We start from the raw sequence: 21,883 nt of genomic DNA on the forward strand, positions 1-21,883 counted from the left end.
TGAACTCAATTACTAGAAAAGACAGGACAATAGCAGTCTACCATAGGTAGACTTCTAAATTTTCAGGAAGCTTTTTCTTTCTTTAGCTTGAGAAGGCAAATTAATCTGATTTTGATAAATGCAAAATAATTATTAATAGTTGAGTTCAGTATTTTATGTATTTCATTTAGATAGTATTCTTATAACTTACCTTGTAACCTGAAAGTAAATCTTAGGAAAACTGCTTTAGAGTAATAAACCATAAAATAGTACTAGTTTCTCATCCATTTAAAATAATTTCTATTCCTTTACTTTCAAATGTCTCTTGTTTCTTCAAGGGAAATTTAGAAAATGATTGTACCTTCATTTTATAAAAAATAGTATCTCCATAAAATTGTTCAGCCAGAGAATGAATGGTACCTTTAATCTTGGGGTGTAAGGAAAGGAAGAAAAGATGAACTTGCCAAACTTTTATGAATGTTCATTGGAGCTTAAAATGAAATAGTATACATAAATAGAGACTAATTAGACCTAAAAATAGTTTACAAAAGTGATCAAGATGCTCAAATGCTAGTTATGAAGGCCCTATAAACTTGTGTGCGTTTGACTACACACACTTGTGTGTCTGTGCCTACTCCAGAGGCAGGGCTCTAGGTTACCCTGCCCCTCCACCTGGTGGTGAGATTTCATACCATACAATGCTCGCCAGCTCTAACTCTGAATTCGTAAGCATTGGAAATAGCTCTAAATAAGAGGCCTGTTGTTACTCAGACACCTCATTCTTGTGTGTAGATAGCATTTCATTGGACTACTATTTGAACGTTTCCTGGATTTAAAAAAAAAGTTTTTTCTTACAGCAAGTATTGCTGATGGCTCTGACTGCTTCTGTTGTGGTGACACAGGCAGTCCAGGTGTTGCGGTAATGGGAGTCAAGGACGGTGGATGCCACAAGTGAGCCAAATGCTGTGACCTACATAACCTGTTACCATGGGTGTTGAGGGCTGTTGACTGTTGTTCTAGACTTTTAATGCACTTTACTCTTTATAGGGAGAAAGTGAGAATGTTGTATAGGAGGGGTATAAACAATTCTTTGTTTTTACCTTAAATTAGTGAAAAATATAAAGCCAACTCACATGCTTTATGGAGTAGGATTTAAATCAATAAATTCATGCATATATAGATTCAAAAGGAAGTGAAAATGAAATTGTAAGCATTAATATTTTAAGAAGTACTGTATTTATCAAGATTGCTAATGATTTACCTATAAATTACATTATAGATTTGTTTATCAGTAATAATTTTGATTTGCTTAAGTTGACAAATTTTGGCCACATTAGAAGGCTATCTCAGGGAGCCAGAGCCTAGAGCTCCCAATCTAAGGGAGAAGTGAAGGACAAAGGAGAGCAGTAGACTTGTATACCACACTGCTCTCAAGTTATTGCTGAAGAATGGTGAAAAGACTGCTTTGTTGCAGTACTGACTCCCTGGCCTAAAATTCATATTCAGTAGCTATTATTTGAGCATAATTTTTGTTGTTGTTTTGCCAACATGCCATTAAAGATTCAATGGCATGTAATTTTATTCGGCACTCAATATTTACCAAGCACTAAGGAGTCAATGGAGACCAAAATAGACGAGTTCTTTGCTCCATTGGAAATTAAATCTATGAGCTAATTATTATGTATTAATATTATATATATCAAAGTATTTTTGTGTATAGTCAGCTTGAGTGCTTCTTTGTGAAAAATCTTCTTGGATTTATCCTAGTCTTAAAATCCTGAACTGAGTCAAGAACCTTCCAGGTTGCTTTACCAAAATGAAGTTAAGCATGCTAGGCAAAAGGAGAGCAGAACTTTCGTGAAGGGAGCAGAAATAACGCAGCTTGGATCAGGCTTTTGCTATAAAGGTTATCACCTGACTTTTTCAGGAAATCATGTGTTTATCCTTATCATTAAAATGTACTTGGTGAGTGAGGGGATAGTGCTGGTTATAGACTCTCATCCTCAAGATGTAAGCATTGACTTCCTCATAAAGACACATGAAAACTGTATTACGTGGCTTTTTATGATGATAGAGCACCATTTTTAATCATCTTGTCTTAAAACTTGAACAGTGAGATAAGAGTTGAAAAAGCTGTGGTTTTATGGCAGCCTATAATATCTCTGAAGTTATCATCTTTGGAAGGAATAAGCAACAGAAGAGATGACTGTGAGCTGAGTACTTGATTCTATATTTGGCTTTTCGCCACTGCTGTGAGACCTGTTTAAAATAGACACTGTCAAAGTCAAAATCAGATGCCATGTGTTAATTTTAATAACATTCTCTGGTCCCTTCCCTTCCACACCACCTAATGAACTTTCAGGGTACTAGTTCCAGATAGCTTCCTAGTAATTGTATTGAATTAGGATCCATTTATTCAGTCATCAGAAATTGATGTTTCCTTGGTTGTAAGGTCCTTGTCCTTTGGGAGCTCATAAGCTATTTGAGAGACAGATAATACTGATACCTACTGACAGTCTGACAGTCTGATGAGATGAGGAACATCAGAGGCCATGCACAGAGCTCACAGCCACCCCTGGGCTCTCAGCACAGAACCGCCCCACAGCCCCACACGGGGACACCGCGCTGCAGCACTGTTCCCGTTGATGTGACAGAGGTGCCGCAGCTGCCCTGTCTATTTATGCCCCTTGACTTGCCATATACATGGCCTGTGTACGGCCCAGGGGGCTCTCCAGGCCAGAGTACTGGAGTGGGTAGCCGTTCCCAACCCAGAGATCGAACCCAGGTCTCTCCCATTGCAGGCGGTTTCTTTACCAGCTGAGCCACCAGGGAATCCCATATATATATGTATATACACATACATACATATATATACTACACAAGATTTTTAAAAAATCTTCATTATACATACAAGGAAACTGAAGAGAAAATGTACTGACATACATCCCCATAACTTTTCATTTACATAGAAACTATTTCAGTGAGTTATTTCTAGCAGTCAGTTTAGATTAATTCCATCGTTCTATGCAAACCATCAAGAATGGTCAATAAGTCCTAGCCTGGAAAATTTATTTAAAAAGCACCATCTATTTGGCACAGGCCTTCATAACTCTGTGTATCAATGACCTTCAAAAATTGATCTCAGTTAGTGATTATTGGAGCTAGCCAGCACTACTTAATCTTCACCCTTCTGTGCTTAATTCCTTTAGCTTTCTGTTTCTTTACTATTCTGCATTAAATACTAATCACAGTTTAGTTCAGTCGCTTAGTCGTGTCTGACTCTTTGTGACCCCATGGACTGCAGCACGCTAGGCCTCCCTGTCCATCACCAACTCCCGGAGTTTACTCAAACCCATGTCCATCGAGTTGGTGATGCCATCCAGCCATCTTATCCTCTGTCATCCCCTTCTCCTCTTGCCTTCAATCTTTCCCAGCATCAGGGTCTTTTCCATTGAGTCAGTTCTTCCCTTCAGGTGGCCAGAGTATTGGGAGTTTCAGCTTCAGCATCAGTCCTTCAATGAACATTCAGGACTGATCTCCTTTAGGATGGACTGGTTGGATCTCCTTGCAGTCCAAGGGACTCTCAAGAGTCTATTCCAACACCACAGTTCAAAAGCATCAGTTCTTCGGTGCTCAGCTTTCTTTATGGTCCAACTCTCACGTCCATACATGACTATTGGAAAAACCATAGCATTGACTAGATGGACCTTTGTCGGCAAAGTAATGTCTCTGATTTTTAATATGCTGTCTAGGTTGGTCATAACTTTTCTTCCAAGGATCAAGCGTTTTTTAAGTTCATGACTGCAGTCACCATCTACAGTGATACTGGAGCCCAAGAAAAGAAAGTCTGTCACTGTTTCCATTGTTTCTCCATCTCTTTGCCATGGAGTGATGGGACCAGATGCCATGATCTTAGTTTTTTTTAGTTTTAAGCCAGCTTTTTCACTCTCCTCTTTCACTTTCATCAAGAGGCTCTTTAGTTCCTCTTCACTTTCTGCCATAAGGGTGGCATCTTCTGTGTATCTGAGGTTATTGATATTTCTCCCGGCAATCTTGATTCCAGCTTGTTCTTCATCCAGTCCAGCATTTTGCATGATGTACTACTCTTCATATAAGTTAAATAAGCAGGGTGACAGTATACAGCCTTGATGTACTCCATTCCCAATTTGGAGCCAATCTGTTGTTCCATGTCCAGTTCTAACTGTTGCTTCTTGACCTGCATACAGATTTCTCAGGAGGCAGGTTAGGTGGTCTGGTATTCCCATCTCTTTAAGAATGTTCCACAGTTTGTTGTGATCCACACAATCGTCACATATGCAGATGACACCACCCTTATGGCAGAAAGTGAAGAGGAACTAAAAAGCCTCTTGATGAAAGTGAAAGAGGAGAGTGAAAAAGTTGGCTTAAAGTTCAACATTCAGAAAACTAAGATCATGGCATCTGGTCCCATCACTTCATGGGAAATAGATGGGGAAACAGTGCAAACAGTGTCAGACTTTATTTTTTTGGGCCCCAAAATCATTGCAGATGGTGATTGCAGCCATGAAATTAAAAAACGCTTACTCCTTGGAAGGAAAGTTATGACCAACCTAGATAGCATATTAAAAAGCAGAGACATTACTTTGGCAACAAAGGTCCACTGTGGTTTTTCCAGTGGTCATGTATGGATGTGAGAGTTGGACTGTGAAGAAAGCTGAGCGCCAAAAAATTGATGCTTTTGAACTGTGGTGTTGGAGAAGATTCTTGAGAGTCCCTTGGACTGCAGGGAGATCCAACCAGATCTCTATCCTAAAGGAGATCAGTTCTGGGTGTTCATTGGAAGGACTGATGTTGAAGCTGAAACTCCAGTACTTCAGCCACCTGATGCGAAGAATTGACTCATTTGAAAAGACCCTGATGCTGGGAAAGATTGAGGGCAGGAGGAGAAGGGGACGACAGAGGATGAGATGGCTGGATGGCATCACCGACTCGATGGACATGGGTTTGAGGAAACTCTGGGAGTTGGTGACGAACAGGGAGGCCTGGTGTGCTGCGATTCATGGAGTCATCAAGAGTCGGACACGGCTGAGCGACTGAACTGAACAAAGTCAAAGGCTTTGGCGTAGTCATAAAGCAGAAGTAGATGTTTTTCTGGAATTCTCTTGTTTTTTCTATGATCCAACAGATGTTGGCAATTTGATCTCTGGTTCCTCTGCCTTTTCTAAATCCAGCTGGAACATCTGGAAATTCATGGTTCACATACTGTTGAACTAGTCAGAGTCAGTGTGATTACTAATGCCAGTCAAGCCAGATTTTCATCCTTCATTTCTTTGCCTTTCTGAATGCTGCTACTTGAAAATTTGTCTGTTGAGAATCACAGACTTCTAGAGTTAAAGAGACCTTATTAGTTTATAACACCGTCATTGATTAGCCAAGGAAATGGGAATCTCGGATATATGAAATAATTTGTCAAGGATACACATGGAATTAGTGGCAAAGACTGCATTCAAACCAAACCTAATTTCTAGTCCTTTCCTTTGCTTACATATTTTGCTTTCCCAGGTCTTTATTTTCTCCTCAGGTCACAAGGCTGCTCCTACTCACTTTTTTTCAGACTTTTGCTCTTCAGTGGGACTGTGAAACTGCTCCCATACTTCCAAGTTTCTAGTAAGAAGGTACATAAATCTCCTCTTGATCGTTCACTGTAGTTTCTTACCCATAGGATTTCTCCTTTTGGATGTTCTAATTTCCAAATTCAGTTCCAGAGCTGACCTACCACCTTCCTCTAAATTCCTCCTCAGCTTATCTCCAGTAGTGACAGCACTATTCTTCCTAGACTTAGAGCCCTGGTGGTAGTAACGAGTCAATCCTTTCCTCTTCTTAGTCACCACACTCACTCTTAGAATTGTATTTGTCCAAGATCTTTGCATTTTCTTTGTCTAAATGATTTCCATGCTCTTCTACTCTTTTGGCTTTCAAGAAGTTGAACGGGTGTTTTGAAACTGATTCTACCATTTACTAAGCAAATTGTGTGAACTGACAAAACCTGTTATCTGTCTGTAAAATGGGATAATACTGATCTTAAATTGTTGTCAAGATTAACTGAAACAAGATATAAATTTTCAGTTGTAAAGTTTAACTCATAGATGCTCAATAAATATTTGTGGAGTGAATGTTACTCATTGAGTATATGAGTTTGAAAAATTTTTTTAACTACTAAACAATAGATATTAATACTTGAAAGTTTTTTTAATGATCAATAGTGTCTCCTTTGCTCTGTGATCACTTCAGATGCTAGTTATGGAAAGTTTTTTTTCTCTTGGTCTATTTTTTTCTTTTTTTTTCCCTTGGTCTATTTTTTTCTTTTTTTTTTTCTTGGTCTATTTTTATTTATAATAGCTGTACTGAGATTCATCATTCATTCATAACTTTAGAATTCATCTTTGAAAATAATACAGTTCAGTGGTTTTTACTATATTCATAAAGTTGTAGAACCATCATAAGTATGTAATTTTAAAACATTTTCGTTACTCCAGAAAGAAACCCCATACCTCTTTGCAGTCACTCCCTGTTCCTTCCTCCCCATAACTCCTGGCAGCCACCTATTTATTTTCTGTCAGTTCTGACCATTTTATATAAATAGAATCAAACATGATAGGACCTTTTGTGTTTGGCTTCTTTCACTTAGTGTAATGTTTCCAAGGTTCAATCCATGTTGCAGCGTGTATTTAGAACCTCATTCTTCTCTAAGGCTGAATAATATTTCGTTGTATGGAACAGACCACATTTGTTTATCCATTCATCAACGGCAGACAGTTGGGTTGTTTCCACTTTGGGGCTATTATGAATAATGCTGGTATGAACATTTGAGTACAGGTTTTTATGTGGAAGTAGTTTAAAGATCCTTTGAATATATGCTTAGGAGTGGTCTTAGTATAGAATTTTTAGTTGATGAAGCAAAAGAATTTTCATTTCAAAGCAAAGAGTTCTAATGGTGAGAGAACTAAAGGTTCTAATTTGGAATGTTTCCTTCTATATTGGTTCCTAAGATTAAAATTCTTTGCACTGGACCTCACAGAAGGCTATAAATCAACAAAATCAAGAGCCTTTTCTGAAAGGATCAGAAATAATACAAATGCCCCTACATAATAAAGGATGTTTGTATTAGCATAGGGTAACAAAGTAATCCCCAAATCTCAGCTCTCATCAGAGTATTTATTTTCATTCACTTTATATCCAAGGTGCACTGCAGGAATCAGAAAAGGAAAACTCTCCTAAAGGGATGCAGATTAAGGAAAAGTTAGGTTAAATATATTTCAGAAGAATCCTGTCTTCTGCTCTGCAGCCTGAGCCTTCACAGTGAGGGTAGGAACGTTTCCCCTTTCCCTGAGCCATTCCCCTTCCCAAAAAAACTGAAAGGTAGAGAAAGGGGGGCCTGGAACAACTTTTGGAATGATGTTTCCATCCAGTTCAAGAGTAGGCTTCAAGCACTGCCTTCACTTTTTTAGAAAGCCACAGAAAGGGAAAAAACATCTTTGAAATAGAGCTCGGCTTCAAGCATCATATGGTCAGTCACACAGAGGTCACTAATTACTCTTCCCTTTCTTGTTTTTCAGTGAACGAGGTAATTGGGAGAGACATGTCCCAGATTTCCGTTTCCCAAGGGACAGCGGTGAGCAGGCAGGCTCCCCTCCCAGGTCCCAGTTCCCTGGATTTAGGAAGATCCGACGGGCTCTGACTGTGCTCACTGCAGCCTTGTGTCCACCATCATGTACTTCTCAGCATGTTTCTCTCCTTGGACCTTGGGTTTCCAACTCTGCAACCTTCAGGATGGAGCCAGGAGTTGGGATCACCGTATTTGGGGAAAGCAGCATTCCTCCAATTCAGGCCTTGGGAAGATTTTGTAAGAGAACAGGAGCAGTACAGGCTGTTTGATCTTTGGAGAAATGAGCTTTGCTTTTTATATTTAAATAGGATACTTTTATATGATGGGTGCTTTGAGTGTGAATGCAGCAGGCTCTCCATTTCAGAGGTGCTGCTTCTGCAGGTGACCTGGTTGCTTAGCTAGGATTGGTGATTTGTACTGCTTTAGGTCATTTGAAGGACTCTTTAGCTTTGATGGTATTTTTAAAGTAGAAACTTTTGATAAAACTTTCCAGAGGTGAAAGAAAAAAAAAAATTACCCCAAGCCCACACTTATGCCTCAGAAACTCAGCATGTGTCCTGGAAGCCTTTCATAGATTTATAGGAAGTAAAGCCAAATGTAGCTCATACTTCTTTATAAAAGTAAACTCTTAGATAAAATGAGAAGAGACCATTCCAATCACTGAAGTATTGGAATACAAAATGACATTCCAGAGCATAGCATTTTTGTAACTTTTTAGGTAATCTTCCTGCTGTCTCTCCATACCCTCTCCATGTTGAAATTGCTTTTTTCCCCTCAGGGCCTTGGGTAAATTAACTACACGTAAGGGAGCTTTGAAAGATCGGGGGGTTTTTAGTTTGATATCTTTAATTCCTGCCATCCTACTAACAGGTAGGCTGTATTTTTCTTTTTGTGTCCTCTGGTCCCAGACCTTTTCCAAGTGGAAGCATCAGCATTTGGCTACCACAGTCTCTTGATGGTTTGTTTAGGCAACTTTGCTGCTTCTAGCTCAGGTCTAGAGGCCAGGCTGTGTCAGAAGCCAAGCACAAATGAGCTATGCTTCAGGACCGGGGCAGAGGACCTGCAGGATTCCAGATGGGAAGCTCTTAAGATCTGCACTGGCATGGGAGGCTTTTCCCTTGTTGTTTACAGCCTGAAATGATCCTGGCCTATCCTGCCCCATCCACATGGCCTAAAAAGCAGCCTTTCCCTAAAAGGCTTTGAGGCAAATCCAAAAACGAGATACCATTGTAAACCTGCCCCTCCACACCAAAGATGCCCTGGTGCTGCTGCTGGTAAGGCTGGTGCCCAAAGAGGGGCCAGCAAGAAACTCCAGCCTGCTGTCTACCAAAGGAGGTGCCCAACTTGGGTTCTCTTTTCAAACCCTGCCCTTACCCATCCCCTTAGTGGGATTAGTTTCCTGTTCCAAGGCTTGGGCCTATTTCAAGGCCCCTGAAGCTTGTAGTACGTTTTCAAACGAAATGTTGTACTTCTATTCAGGAAGCAAATTTTCTGAGTGCCTACATAGGAAAGACAGTGTGGTGGACTCGTCAAAGGCTCCATGCTGTTACTCCAGGGGATTGTGCGTCCCAGATGCCAGGACTCTCTACTGAAGCCAAGTGAGGCCTGGGTGGAGGGAGCCAGCTCAGTGTCCACCGTCCCTAGTCAGCCTGATAGGAACTGTTGACCTACGATGAGGAAGTATGGTCTTTTTTTTTTCCTGTAAGCCACGATGTTTTCAGTTTCTCCCTAAAATTAGTTAGAAAAAAATGTCTATCTTGCAGTAAATCACTCTAGTCCTTCCTGGAGCCCCGTGTTTTCACATTTTCTTTGAAAGTGAGTTTTGTGTCACAGAGTGTAGATAGTGAGATTTGCTTTGGGGCCTGTGGTTGGAAGCCCAGAGCTTCCTCTGGAGGGTTTTGGGGGGCTGACCCTCATGAGATGGCCAGACTTGCCTCCGCCCTCATGCCCCTGGTGTAGCCACCTCACATGGGGTCCTTACGAGAGCTTCCCTTGCAAGACCCTTTGGGGGTTGCTCTGTTGCCCTCAAGAATAAAAGCCTCTATGATCCAGAGTTGCTATGCACCAAAATTTGATGCCTTTTAAATACCTTGATGCCTGTAGCACTAGAAATGCTTTCCTATTTAAAATAAAAGTTAAATTTTAAAATAGAGCTTTGTATACTACATAAGCAGTTTTGTATCAGCTTTGTAAAAGCTTTGGTGTAAGAGACAGTATTTTTTGGCTTTGTAGACAAAGACCTTAATTTTTGTGCAACATAGTGGTGTTACAGCACACATCCATTGGACTATGCAAATTGAATTCTAGTAACAGCACTGAGCAACTGGGCATGTGCTAGCACCCACCCCTTCCACCTCCAGCCCTGCTAGACCTTGGGTTGAGGAATGGGATGAGCAGCCTTCTGCTTACTGGAGATACACAAAGAAACTTGGCTGAAAACAGCTTTTAAAGGAACAGATGTCTTTGAGTTTGAGTGTGGTGCTGCTGCCCAGGGTGCATCCCACCCCAGCCCAGGGCTAGCCCCTATCACCAGAGCTCTGCTGAGTCCAGCTGTAAAGCCCTGTTGTTGATACTCAGAACAGATGGTCATGTGTATGACTCCGGTGGGTTCAAGTTGAAACCTTGTATTTTATAAAATGGATGATGTTCAATTAAGGAACTGGTTCTCAGTTATGTTTACAGCACTTGAGATTGTGTTTTCTTGTACATTTTGTATTTTAAAACCTTTTATAGGAGTACAGTGCTCCTTACACAAATACAAAGGGAAGAAGCCAGCAATTCAGGCTCCTCAGTTACAGTGCTGAAATAATAAACGGTGACAGGTCAACAGTCTCCTTGAAATCTGCCTGAGTGTTCCTCTGCATGGGGCTGGTGTGGAGCCCCTCACTGTGTGCCAAAGGGAAGGGCACTTGGGCTTTTAAAAAGTCCATTTGGTTAGGAACGTTTATTTTACAGAGGAAAGGGTAGAATTCCAAATTCCTTCTGAAGCTTCAGTTGGGCACCCTGCAGTGGGTGCAAAGGACATCCCAAGGTGTCTGCTGAGTTCAGGAAAACTGACCTGCCCAAGGTGCGAATGAAAAGTAGGCAGAAGTCCCTTTACAAATCAAGCCTGAGTTTTTCTGTGGGGGCCTCCCGCCCCCTAGTGTCCTCTGGGGATACTGCAGTACAGTCCATTGAAACAGTTTGTGGTTTCTGCCATCTGCTATTCCTTGTGCCAAGCTCCAGGGGGGCCAGCATCCTTAGGTGGGACCACCCCTGGCACCATGTGGTCCCTGAGGTCCAGGTATCCTCGGGAGTGGAACTAGCACTCTGCTGCCCTGCGCCCCGTCAGGAGGAACAGGGGAAGGTAGGACACTGGTGTCTTTACTCAGAAAGAAGCTCCCTGGAGTCATACACTGAAAGCACCAGGGCTTACATTTTTTAAAAAGAAACCAAGCCTGCTGTGGACATCAGCCCCCCAGAATCTGTAGGCACGGGCCACAGCCAGAACAGAACAAAGGCTCTCTGGGTGCTACTTAAGGAGCCCAGATCCGACCACTGGGAACAGGGTAGCGCCATTTCACCCCCAGCCCTGCATTCAGGGTCCAGCCGTCATCTCTGATGTGGACAGGCAGAGTGACAAGTAGGGGGAGCTGGGGCTTGATCTCCTCTGGGGGCCTTCTGAGAATTTTGAAAAGCCAGAAAGAAGCCACCAGGTTGAGGGCGCTGGTTCTCTGGAGTCAGGAGAGTCCCATTAGCTGAGGACATCAGTCAGCTCTTACCTCCTGGCTCCCTCACCTACAAACACACCCATTCTTTGGGTGCCTGTAGCACAGTGCGAGCTGGGTCACCAACAGGCATCAGGCTGGTGTAGTCATCAGGGGCTAGCTGCAGGAGGGACAGAGATTTAGCCAGGGAGCCCCAGGCTCAGTCAGCTTCCCCAGCCCTCCAGCCACACCTCACCTGGTAGGCCTGGAAGACGCTGAGCAGGTCCTTCATACCAGCCGTGTATGGGACACCCTGCATACGGACCAGGGCTCCTGGCTGGGACAACACGGAGGTGGGAGCAGAGGCCAGGGCTGCAGTGGGTGTGGTGAGGTAGCCCACAGTGGTGGGGGAAACTGGAGGGCTGGGGGGAAAAGGCAGGGATTTAGTAGTGTAGTCCCAGTTATGGCCTAGACTACACAGCCTCCGTGTGGCCAGGGGGCACTAGGCACTGTCGGGAGCACACAGCAGGCCCTGCCTGCCTCCTCCCTTGCCTCTGCCTTGTGTTTGGTTCATTTCCTCCTCCCTGAAACCCCTGCCTCCACAGAGTCCTCCCTATTCCAGTATGTAGGTGGCATCAATCAGCCCACGATTGTCACTCCCTCACTGTCTCAGAATAAGGGAGCTCCAAGAGGCCTTGAGTTATGTGGCCCAGGAAGGGGATCATGGATCATAACCCTCCCACAAACCAAGACAAGAGGGCAAGACTGAAGGTATTTTAGCAGCAGGGTACCTGGGGTAGTACGCTGTGTAGTTCATGTAGAGTTGAGTGGCTGGCCCTGGGTAGTAGGCAACCGGGGTGGGAGCAGCAGGCACCCTGGCAGCTGGGAGCAGTGCTGAAGAGGGATACAGAGCTGCTGTCTCAGTGGGAATGAGGGTCGGGGTGGCCTGGAAGGTGGCGTAGGCGGGTGGTGAGAGGCCTAGAGGCAGAAGCAGAGAGTGTATCTGCAGGGAGCCCAGCACTGCCCTGGGTGGGGCAGCCAGAGAGGAGTCCCCCCACGTAGAAAGTGAGGGTGATAACAGCCTGGCTCCCCCATGCTGCTTCTTTCCCCAGCCCCTGGGACACTCACAGGGCAGCTTGCAGGGCGGAGGGGACATGCCACTGCGGCCCAAGGTGCCCCCCATCAGGACACGGCTCATCTCCTCTGTGGAGCAGGGGACCACCTCCACATAGCGTTCCTTCATTGCTTTCTTATGGCAGCGCTGAGCAGCAGCTAGGGCCCGCTCTGCTGATGTCATCTGGATGAAGGCATCCCCGGACGGCCGGCCCTGTGCACACCACCTTGTGAGCGAGAATCCCTTACTCCCAACCATGCCACCCCGCCGGCCCGCCCTGGGCAGCAGCTTCACCTGCTGGTTGAGCACCATATGCACACCATGAGGCCGAATGTCAGCCGCCGCCTCACCCAGAAAGCTGAGGATGTCTTCGATGGAGGCTGTGTAGGGCAGGCCTCGCAGGCGGACACAGTCTCTCCCGGTCCCAGCTGCCAGTGGGAAGGGGATGGGCAGCAGTGGAGCAGTCAGGGTGGGAAGGAGTGGGCTGGAGGCGTAGCGGTTCAGGACCTAGAAGTAAAGGAAGCAGCAGGCTAATTATGCCAAGGAGGGCAAGGCCCAGGCAGGGGGAGAAGGGGCACCCTAGAGAGGTGGGGTGGAGGGGCCTGGGGGGCTCACCTGCTGCACCTCAGCTGCAGTGCTCCGGAAGAGTTCAATGTATCGCTTACCCAGCATGCCCTTATGCCTGCGTAATGCAGCCTGTGCCAGCTCCTCACAGGCAAAGAGGGCAAAGGCATCACCCGTGGGCCGGCCATCAGGGTGGCGCACAAAGAGCAGCCCATCAGCGCCCCCCGTCACAGGGCACTCTGGCCCCAGAAAGCCTAGCACATCTGCTGGCCCAGCCGAGAAGGGCAGTCCCCGCAGCCGCAGGATCACTTGGTCTTCCCGTGACAGGAAACGCGCCACCTCTAGCGATGTGCCTTGGGGGAGGGGGGTTGTGCATGGGAGTCATCTACTGACTTCATCTGTGCCCTTCCAAATACCCACCCACACCGGCACGCAGGGGAGCAGGAAGGCATGAGGAAGCAAGACGTGTCAAGAGCCAAGGGGCACTAGGCACTGTCAGGAGCACACTCACCCCCTGCGATCTTCACAAACTCCTCTCCTGTTGCCTTATACACCTGTGGGGACAGCCCATGGGTCTCGTGCCTGCCCAACCTCAGCTCTGCCCTGCTCCGCTCCCAAACCTAGAGCCCCACCTCGATATATCGGATGCCCATGTGGTGCTTGTGTCTCTGCAGCGCTAGGTCCCGCTGTTCGCTGTCCACAAAACGGATGAGAGCCTCACCGTTTCTGCGGCCCTGGGCGTTGAGGCACAGTGCTACACCACCCCTGCAGAGCCAGCACTGCGTTAGTCCCTCCTGGGTGGGCCTGCCCTCCCGTGCCCACCCACCCTGCTGTACCACCTGGCAATATTGAGCCCTTTGAAGAATCGAGCCACGTCCTGGTCTGATGACTGCCAGGGCAGCCCACGAGCCCGAACCACAGTCTCGCTATCCACCACGTCAGCCTTGCTGCTGTGGGGGCAAGGCACAATCAGAGCTGTCCAGCTGCTGTCACCCCCAACCCTGCCCCCTCACTCACCAAGGCCCTGTCTCATATTTCTGCTTCACCACTTCAGGCTTCAAAAACAGTTGACCTGAGAGGAGATATGGCATGGGAGTCAGCAGGGTCTGGTGGCGGGGGGCTGTCTCCCCACCAAGCTCTGCAAAAAGGACAGTTGAGGGGGATGAGGAGGTAACAAAGGGGCTTTCTTCACCTGTGGCCTCTCAGAGAAGGTGACACGTGGGGAGGGGAACTTGGAGGAGGTAAGAGGCAGGCATTCACCCAGCCGTGACAACAGGTGAAAGGTGGTGAGGGGAACCTTACCACTGGGACTTTCGAGCAGGTGGAGGATGATGGCTACCATTGTCTTCACTTCCCACACCCCAAAATCATCCTCTGTGGCATCTGTCTCCAGCCCCAAGTCTATGAGCAGAGAATAACAATGAGGAAATCCCAGCACAAGAGGACAACCAGCATGTCCCACTGATGCTCACGGCCCCTACATAAACACAGGCAGAATCCCAGCAAACACATTTGTTTTGGCTTGTGCCATCTGTGTCATTACAGGTCCCCAGCCTAGATAAATGGAGACATATGCTCACATTCCAAATGTGCCCCAGCACAGACACACAGACTTGCAGTCAGCAGTTCATGTAAACTTGCATGTGTTCATCCAACCTGCCAGCATGCACATACTCAAGACACATTGAGCCTGCAGCCACCCTTCCACCCTCACTCTGCTGGGTTACAGATACCCTGTGCCATGGTGGCCACAGTGAGGTCCCTGGCAGAGTGGGCGCTCGGGTGCTGCACGTGGAACTCTCTGCGGAGGTCGTAGAAGGAGAAGAAGGTGTCGGGGAGCACCAGGTTCTGGGGGCACATGGGAATGGGGATGAATGGGGGAACTGAGCTGCCCTGACCTCCCCCCGCCCCCGCCCTGTGACAGTGGGCATCCTGGGAACTGTGCCCCCTGTTGCACCCTCAGTGGTGGCATACCTTCCTGGAGGCCTCAGGGTGCAGGACCTGTCGCAGCAGTTGCTGCCCATCAGTGCAGAGCATGTAGGGGCCCCCGCCCAGCAGAGCCACATCCCCGCTCACCAGCTGTGAGAACTGGGAATAGGGAGTGAAGAGAGAGACAGAAGGACTCACCGCCAGGTGGGCAGGGGGAGGGAGGGTGCAGGCTTGCAAAGCTGGTTCAGCCAGATGTTCAGCCCTTCCCTGCCTGGGGAGGAGGCTGCCACGCCTGCTGGGCCTGGCTCTGTGTCCCACCCCCTCCCTCCCCATCCACTGTCACCTTCTCCAGGCCAAATGGGAGCAGTCACAGATCACCCGAGCCCCCATCACACACACTCCAGGAGTCTGGAATGGGGCCAGAGCAAACACCTGGTGGAGTGGGACAAGCAGGTGGGGAGGGGCGGGACAAAGCAGGTTAAACCTGTCCCTGACCAGGCACCACCCTCAGACAGGTGAGGGAGGCCCAGCATGCTCACGGTCAATGGCAGCCCCGCCCCTAGGTCTGACCAACCCAGGGGCCGAGAAACTCCAAGGACAGAGCTCCACACCTGAACGCCAGGGGCAGCATGAGCTTTGACCCAGACTCAATCGACCGGCTGGCACTGAGGTGTTTGCTCATGGAGGGGGCGGGAAGCGGCCCAGCCCCTCCCCCATTCTCATCCCCGCCGGCGAACACGTATGAGCACAAACCACAGGCCCAAGAACCTTCCCTAGTCCGAGCTTTCCCATTTGAGGCTAGCAGAGCAAGGCGACCCAGCCCACGCATCCCAAGTGGGGGCTAGTTTGGGAGTCCCGGAACAGACTCAGGTTCCACATCGTTGTGCCTGTTTCCTCATCAGGAACCACCAAAGTTGTCGGAAGATAAAAGAATTTGTGCTAGTAAAGCACTTTCACTCATTCCACCCGAGTCAGGCACAGGGTGAGCGCAGTAAAGAAGATAAGAAAAACAGCAAAGGGAACCGCCTTCCACTTCAGCCAGGCCTTTGCACTCAGGAGCCAGGGAGCCCCCCAGGCGGGGTCCGGACAGCGCCCATGCCTGGCCAGCCGACTGGGACAGGCCTGGACGAGCAGCTTACACCTGGCGGCGTCTACCTCCGGGGCAGACACCGCCCTACGCCCCCGCTGCAGCGTCTCCCAGGAGGGTGGGTGGGCAGGACACAAGTCGCACAGACCGTGACCTGTGGCCAAGTCTGGGCCCCTTGGCCCTTTCAGCTTCCGGCTGCTGTTTTGGACGACCTGGCCAGGCAGGTTCCCAAAGGCGTCTCACCTATCTCCCCCCGCAGGCCTGGGACTCTAGGAGAGGTCTCGCAGCCTCCGTCTCCACCCCCTCAGTAGCAAGTGGATCACTGCAAAGTCTGAAAAGACGCCCCCCTGGAACGGCCGACACATGCGGACACACGCACATTAGGGAGTCGCTGAAAGTTTCGAACAACAGGAACCCGTCCTACCACCCTGGCCACTTGGTTGTGGTGCGCCAGGCCTCGCCTCCTGCCGCCTCTCCCGCCGAGAAATGTCCCTGCAGCCCGGCCGTGCCTCCATTCACCCTGGCCCCGGCGCTCACCTGCTGCAGCACTTTGTCCAGCGGCTCGGCCCGCGCCAGGCTGTCGGAGCTCAGGCCGCTCGCCTCGCGGCACTGCGGGCTCAGCGCGGCCGCCTCGGCGCGAACCAGTGACTTATGCAATGTCCCCACCTGCGAACGACGGGGAAAACCGATCAGGCACTGCGCTTCTGGGATCCCGAAGCTCTCTGGAGATCTCAGCGCCCCCTTCCCACCCTACCTGGCGGCTCCGCGGCTCCACCACTTGCCAGACTAGGAGGATTAAGTCGGTCTCGTCGGAACCCAGGTCCGGCCCCAGCGCACCGGCCGTGGCCCCGAACAGTACGACCAGGGGTCCAGGCCCGGGACGGGGGTCGGCAGCGGAGTCTGCAGTGGGGTTCGGGCCTGGGGGCGGCGGCTGGGGTGGCGGCGGAGTCATGGCCGCAGAGGAGAGGGGCGCTCCGCCAGAGACACACGCGGACCGACGAAGCGCACGCACGCACCGACCGACGGCAGACGCGGCCCGGCTGGGGCGGGACACCGTGTGTTGGGGGCGGCACCTGCGGCCCGGCTGGCGCAGTGGGCGCTGCTGAGACCCGCCCGCGGCGCCCCGCGGGGCGGGGCGGCTACCGGCCCCCGCCCTCTCTGGGCGAGTTACCTGTCGGCCCCGCCGGCCACGTGATCGAGGGCCCGGGAACGGTGGGGGAGGGCCGCTACAATCCAGCCCTGGACGCTCACACTTCGCTCTCCCGACCTGGGCTCGCGCTCAAAACCCAGACTCCACTCCCGCAGCCGACCCAGCCTGACTTCTGGGGCGGCCCCCCACTCCCTCCCACTCCCTTCTCCCACCAGGGCTCCATCAAGGAAAGTGCAAAACTGGGGGCCTTCTTCAGTCCGTAAGCGGCAGCCTAGAGGCTGTGGGGGGTCACGACGGCCAGTCTGGATGGGTAAAGTCAAAGGGGGCGGTAAGAGTTACCAGGTATCACCCCAAGGCTTGTAGGGTGATTGCCAGAGGTCGACTGGGGTGGGAGGAGACTGGCAGGAAGCACAAGAGAGCATTAGAACCATGGGGGGATTCACCAGAGGTCAGTGGGCAGGGTTTGTGCACACAGGTGCGTAGGCTGGGCCTTAGCCGGGCTCCTGGAAGTGCCTGCGATGCCAAAGCGCAGTCGGACGTGCGCAGGACTCGGTCTCGGGAAGGAAGAAGCGCGTCTCCCACATCCCCGGCCCCAGCTCCCGAGAGCGGGCCTCTAGACGGCGCTGACCCGGACTGGCCCAGTAAGGAGCCTCACCCCCACCCGACGTTTAGGGTTGCGGTCTGCTTTCGCCCTTCCGCCTGGATAACAGGCCTGTTGCTGGGAGTTGAGAGCGCGCTAGCCGATGGGGGCTAGCGGCGAAAGTGCAATGTTGCTCAAGGGGGCCGCAGATCCTCCATTTCTTCTTTGGACAGTCCCTCGTGGAGGGCTCCCAGCACCCTTTCGTCCCGTCGGGTTTGGTGAGGATCCTTTACGGTGAGTTTCCAGGTCGCCCCGGACTTCCTCAAATTCTCCCGTTTATGTGACTGAGAAACTGAAGAATCCGGTGAGAAGGGGCTCCAGCCCGGCGAGAGTAGAAACACCGGGTTGCGAAGCCCGAGCTGGAACAGGGGCGCGAGCCGCATTTCACGCTTTCAGAGAAGCTGGGCGCTGCGTTCGGACTTTCGGACGACTGAGAGCGAAAGAGCCCGGGGTAGAGGAGGTGCCTCCGAGGCCTTACCCTCTGAATCACACTGCACCGCGCGCGTCCCCACTTGACGGGTGAAGAGACTGAGGCGCCCGGGACACGGCGGCTGGGAAGCGGAGGGAAAGCAGACTGGCCTTCCAGCGGCTGCTGGCGACCCGCGCTTCCTCTTTGAGTGCAGGCGAGTGTCCGCGCTTCGCTGCCGTAGGTTAGACCGCCACCCAACTGCCAGCCCGCTGACCCCACCCCTGGACACACTGAGCCAGTTAGGCCTGGGGGGAGGAGGAAAAGCGCTCTTCGGGCACCACCCTCCTCTAGATAAGCCTGGAATGTCAAATATTTGTCCGGTGGGCGGGACGCAACAGCGAGGTAAAGCCCCTCCCTCACCCGACCAGGAGCGCGCGTGCGCCAGGCTGAGTCCGGTCTTCCTCCCGGCCACGCCCTTGCAGCTAATTGCAATTCACCCCAACAGCACTCCATCCTCTCCTAAAACTTCGCTGGCGTGTATCGCCCCTCGCCAGGCTCCAGTCTGGGCTCTGCTCCTAGACAACAGAGCCCCGGGCCATCCGGGCGGCTACCTGATTTAAGTCTCTCCTTTCCTGGTATCCCCATCCATTCAACCACTAGACCTTCGCGCTAGGTCCTTTTTTATTCATCTTTCAGCGCAGGTAGGTCTCCACATCAGGTTCCCGGGGAAGCCTCCCGCTCGACGTAACCGCTTGGTACATCTAACCGTCCTGAGCGCATTTCCATTGGAGTGTACATGAGTGTACAGGTCCTTGTGGAGTAGTAAAGCCAAGCGTGAGACGGCTCCCGCAGATACCCGCGCACCTGTCTGCCCCCTGCCCCCCACATGATAATTCCTGATGTTAGGACTCTTGAAAAACTAAATTTGTTAAAACTACGTTGGTCCCCCTGTTTTGCTGAGCTCCCTTACTCATTTTCAGATGGTCCTCCCAGATCACGCCATTAATATTAAACAACCCGCATTCCTGTCCCCCAACCGGCTCTCACGTCTTCTGCCACCACTAAAACAACTCCTAACACGATAAATCGTTTATTGTCTCCCTACCCCACCATCCATCCCCTCCCCATCCCCCACTCTAACCCAGCCCCGTGAGAATATCCTCGAGGAAAGGCTTATCCAAAATCTATCACTGGACCTGCCGGGCACATAGTAGTAACCTAGTAAGAATGAATGAATGGTTGACTAAGCGCTCTTCCCGTATTCCATCAAAAGTAACTTTCCCTGTGGCCACAGGACCTTTGTACTAGAGTCTCATTTGTGCCCTTTCCTCTCCTTCCAACCCGCCCTTGCCCTAGTTAACCCCTGCTCTCTCTCCAGATTTTCCCCTCAAAGCACCTCCCTCTGTAGCAAGGGTACCCACTGTGGTTTGAGATTTTTGTATTTCACTGATAAATGTGCCCCATCCTCACCCTGCTACTAGCTAGTGTTAACAAGTCACGAATGAATGAATCAGAGATAAGATACGCGAGAGACGTCAACGAGGCTCCAACGGCACAGCCAGATTCCTTTTCCAAACAGTACTGTGAGTATTCAGGAAAAATCAACGTGGTCCGGTGAGCCTGCCCGCAAGCTAGCGGAATCCCATCCTCACTGAAGCGCTTGGAAACCTGCCACTAAGGCAGTGGGCGCTCCAGCTGCAGGTACGTGAAGGTCTGAGCAGATACAGGGTGGGGCTCCTCACCTGGGGAGTGTGGCTTTTCTCGTGGAACTCCAAGACGAGGAATGGTGTAAAATCACGCTCCTCACTCCCGGGAAGTATTCCGTTGTCAGAGGATTTGAGGCTGAGCGCTTGCTTGGGGTCCATCGCGGCGATCCAGAGTCGCCAGCCCAGGCCCATCCCCACCCTCAGCGGCCAGCGGCCCCCAGTTCAGCCAGCTGCGACCCTTTCTTACCTATTCTAGCAAGCCTCCAGAATAGCTAGCGCACTGGGTTCCCTGGGGTTTCCATTTCCATGCATTTGCTCCACGAATATCCGCTGAGTACCCACCAGAGGGCGCACTGATTCCATCGACGGAACGTGGTGTTGCGGAGTGGGCAGGCACTGGAGACTTCACCCTAGGACAGCCTAGGTGAAAGGAGAAGCCCTTAACATCGCCTCCCAGGTCACTTACCTCCCCCTGAGAATTCTTAGTTCCCAGACCAGGGATCGAAGCTGTGCCCCCCTGCAGTGGAAGCATAGAATCTTAACTACCGGGCTGCCAGGGAAGTCTCAATGTGATCTCGTTTAATGTTTAATGCCACAGGAATAAGGGTATAAACTGGGACATAAGTAAGGAGGCTACTAGGGAGATGCGGGTAATCTGGCTTTGGGAGAGTAGAACTGGGAAAACTTGGTGACTATGTAGTTGTGCGTCTGAAAGTCAAGGAGGTATCTAGAGGTCTGCAGCCCAGGGGATCATGTTAAAAATGGGGGACCCTCACCCTCTGGCCCCTCTCTACAGTGCCTGCACTGGTTTATTACTGACTAGACCTTGGCACCCCCTCCTCCAGTGGTCATGGCTCTATCATCTTCAGGGCCTATGGGAGTGGGCCAGCAGGGAAATCCTCTCAAGGACAGGGCCACCCTCTGAGGGGCCCACAGGCACCTGAGGCTGCTGGGCTGACAAGGCATTTAGACAGTGATCAGAGTCCAAGGCAGTCCAGGCTGTCTTGATCTCCACCCTGTCCCCACTTAACCCTTGGCTCTAGACACCTGCCTAGTATGGTCACCCATAGCGGGTCTGCATCAGATCAGTCCTCAGCAGTCACTCTGCTGGGGTCTGGGATGGAGGTGACGAAGGGTTTTAGAAGGGGGTCCCTGGGCCAGGGTGTGAGGTGGAAGATAGTTTGACCTTAAGTGAGGAGGATATCCCAACCACAGATGTGTTTCACTAAAAGCACATGGGAGGGGCAGGCCAAGGTGGTTAGTAGAGGGTCACTCCAGGAAGTTAGAAACTATCAGCCACTGACTAAGAGAAAGAAAGGGAGGGAGAGAAGGAGGGAGGCAGGGGCAGGAAGAGATCTCAGAATCAGCCAGGGATGACCAGGCTGTTGACTGGCTCTCAAGAAAGGGATGTGTGAAGAGTCAAGAGCTTCTCTCCAAACATGCTGGTTCTCTATTCCAAAGTAATGCCGGGTCCCAGAATATTACTGGTTGTCAGATCTTTGCCCACTCTATTTGCTACCCGCCCCCGCCCCGCCCCGATTCCATGCACAGAGAACCTATGTCCTTTCTGGATGCCCGGTTTGCGTGGGGTGGCAATGGTGGAGGAACATCAGGGGAACTCGCCTGTAGGCTGGTGCAGGGTTGAGGTTCAAGCCTACTCTTAACCCGGCGAACAAACCAGCCAGGGGTGGGGGTGAGAGGGTGATCACACACTTCAGAAGCAGAAACAGGCGGGCTGAACTCTCAACTGGGAAGCGAAACACGCTGACCTGGCCCTTACCCCATGCAGATGGCAGGGGAGTCCTTGGGTCAGTGTTGCCTGAACTCAGGTGCTCTCGGGGAAGGGTGCCAAGAATCGGTTTGGGAGTTGAACAAAGGTCTTGGTCAGTTTCCTCCGGCTCAAGAACAGCCCGAGGCTCACTTGTCCTCTTCTTCCTCAGGCTTGACCCGGGTAGCTCAGCAGCGGCGAGCTAC

At 50.2% G+C, this 21,883-nt stretch overlaps 2 protein-coding genes across 6 annotated transcripts in view; one reads left to right on the plus strand and one right to left on the minus strand.

The window, feature by feature from the left end:
* The window catches only part of NFATC3 (nuclear factor of activated T cells 3), a 91,892-nt gene extending 81,436 nt beyond the window's left edge, over nucleotides 1–10,456 (plus strand). The window contains exon 10 of one of the 2 annotated variants that reach the window (XM_065925602.1): nucleotides 7,575–10,456. In XM_065925602.1, coding sequence (XP_065781674.1) covers nucleotides 7,575–7,696 — 122 coding nt within the window. In that variant the 3' untranslated portion in view covers nucleotides 7,697–10,456. The remainder of the gene's footprint in view (nucleotides 1–7,574) is intronic. The other variant, XM_065925603.1, reaches the window with a different exon arrangement.
* Nucleotides 10,457–10,569: 113 nt separating this feature from the next.
* ESRP2 (epithelial splicing regulatory protein 2) lies at nucleotides 10,570–21,785 on the minus strand. Of its 4 annotated transcripts, none has more exons than XM_065925608.1 (15): nucleotides 21,690–21,785; nucleotides 20,157–20,329; nucleotides 14,963–16,670; nucleotides 14,722–14,836; nucleotides 14,291–14,389; nucleotides 14,006–14,060; nucleotides 13,828–13,938; nucleotides 13,621–13,753; nucleotides 13,500–13,542; nucleotides 13,040–13,341; nucleotides 12,719–12,931; nucleotides 12,439–12,637; nucleotides 12,102–12,288; nucleotides 11,567–11,732; nucleotides 10,570–11,491 (listed from the first exon to the last, which is right to left on the minus strand). In XM_065925608.1, exons 3-15 carry the CDS (start codon nucleotides 15,248–15,250, stop codon nucleotides 11,402–11,404), a joined length of 2,001 nt encoding a protein of 666 aa, XP_065781680.1. In that variant the 5' UTR covers nucleotides 15,251–16,670; nucleotides 20,157–20,329; nucleotides 21,690–21,785; the 3' UTR covers nucleotides 10,570–11,401. The 4 variants fall into 4 exon arrangements, with proteins under 4 accessions (XP_065781680.1, XP_065781679.1, XP_065781678.1 ...); XM_065925607.1 differs by lacking the exons at nucleotides 20,157–20,329; nucleotides 21,690–21,785 and adding an exon at nucleotides 16,759–17,080 and having other exon boundaries at nucleotides 12,102–12,204; nucleotides 14,963–15,076; nucleotides 16,542–16,670; XM_065925606.1 differs by lacking the exons at nucleotides 20,157–20,329; nucleotides 21,690–21,785 and adding an exon at nucleotides 16,759–17,075 and having other exon boundaries at nucleotides 13,828–13,935; nucleotides 14,963–15,076; nucleotides 16,542–16,670.
* Nucleotides 21,786–21,883: the final 98 nt, after the last annotated feature.

The sequence above is a fragment of the Muntiacus reevesi genome, chromosome 2 (genome assembly GCF_963930625.1).
Source record: "Muntiacus reevesi chromosome 2, mMunRee1.1, whole genome shotgun sequence".
NCBI classification, from domain to species: Eukaryota; Metazoa; Chordata; class Mammalia; order Artiodactyla; family Cervidae; genus Muntiacus; species Muntiacus reevesi.

What these genes read in the sequence shown, in the direction of transcription:
- ESRP2 (XM_065925605.1), bottom strand. Translation starts at nt 16,956, where the DNA reads ATGACTCCGCCGCCACCCCAGCCGCCGCCCCCAGGCCCGAACCCCACT. An exon ending in TGGACAAAGTGCTGCAGCAG is followed by an intron (nt 15,077 to 16,541) that starts GTGAGCGCCGGG and finishes CCCTATTCCCAG; the next exon opens with TTCTCACAGCTGGTGAGCGG. An exon ending in GTTTGTGAAGATCGCAGGGG is followed by an intron (nt 13,342 to 13,499) that starts GTGAGTGTGCTC and finishes CCCTCCCCCAAG; the next exon opens with GCACATCGCTAGAGGTGGCG.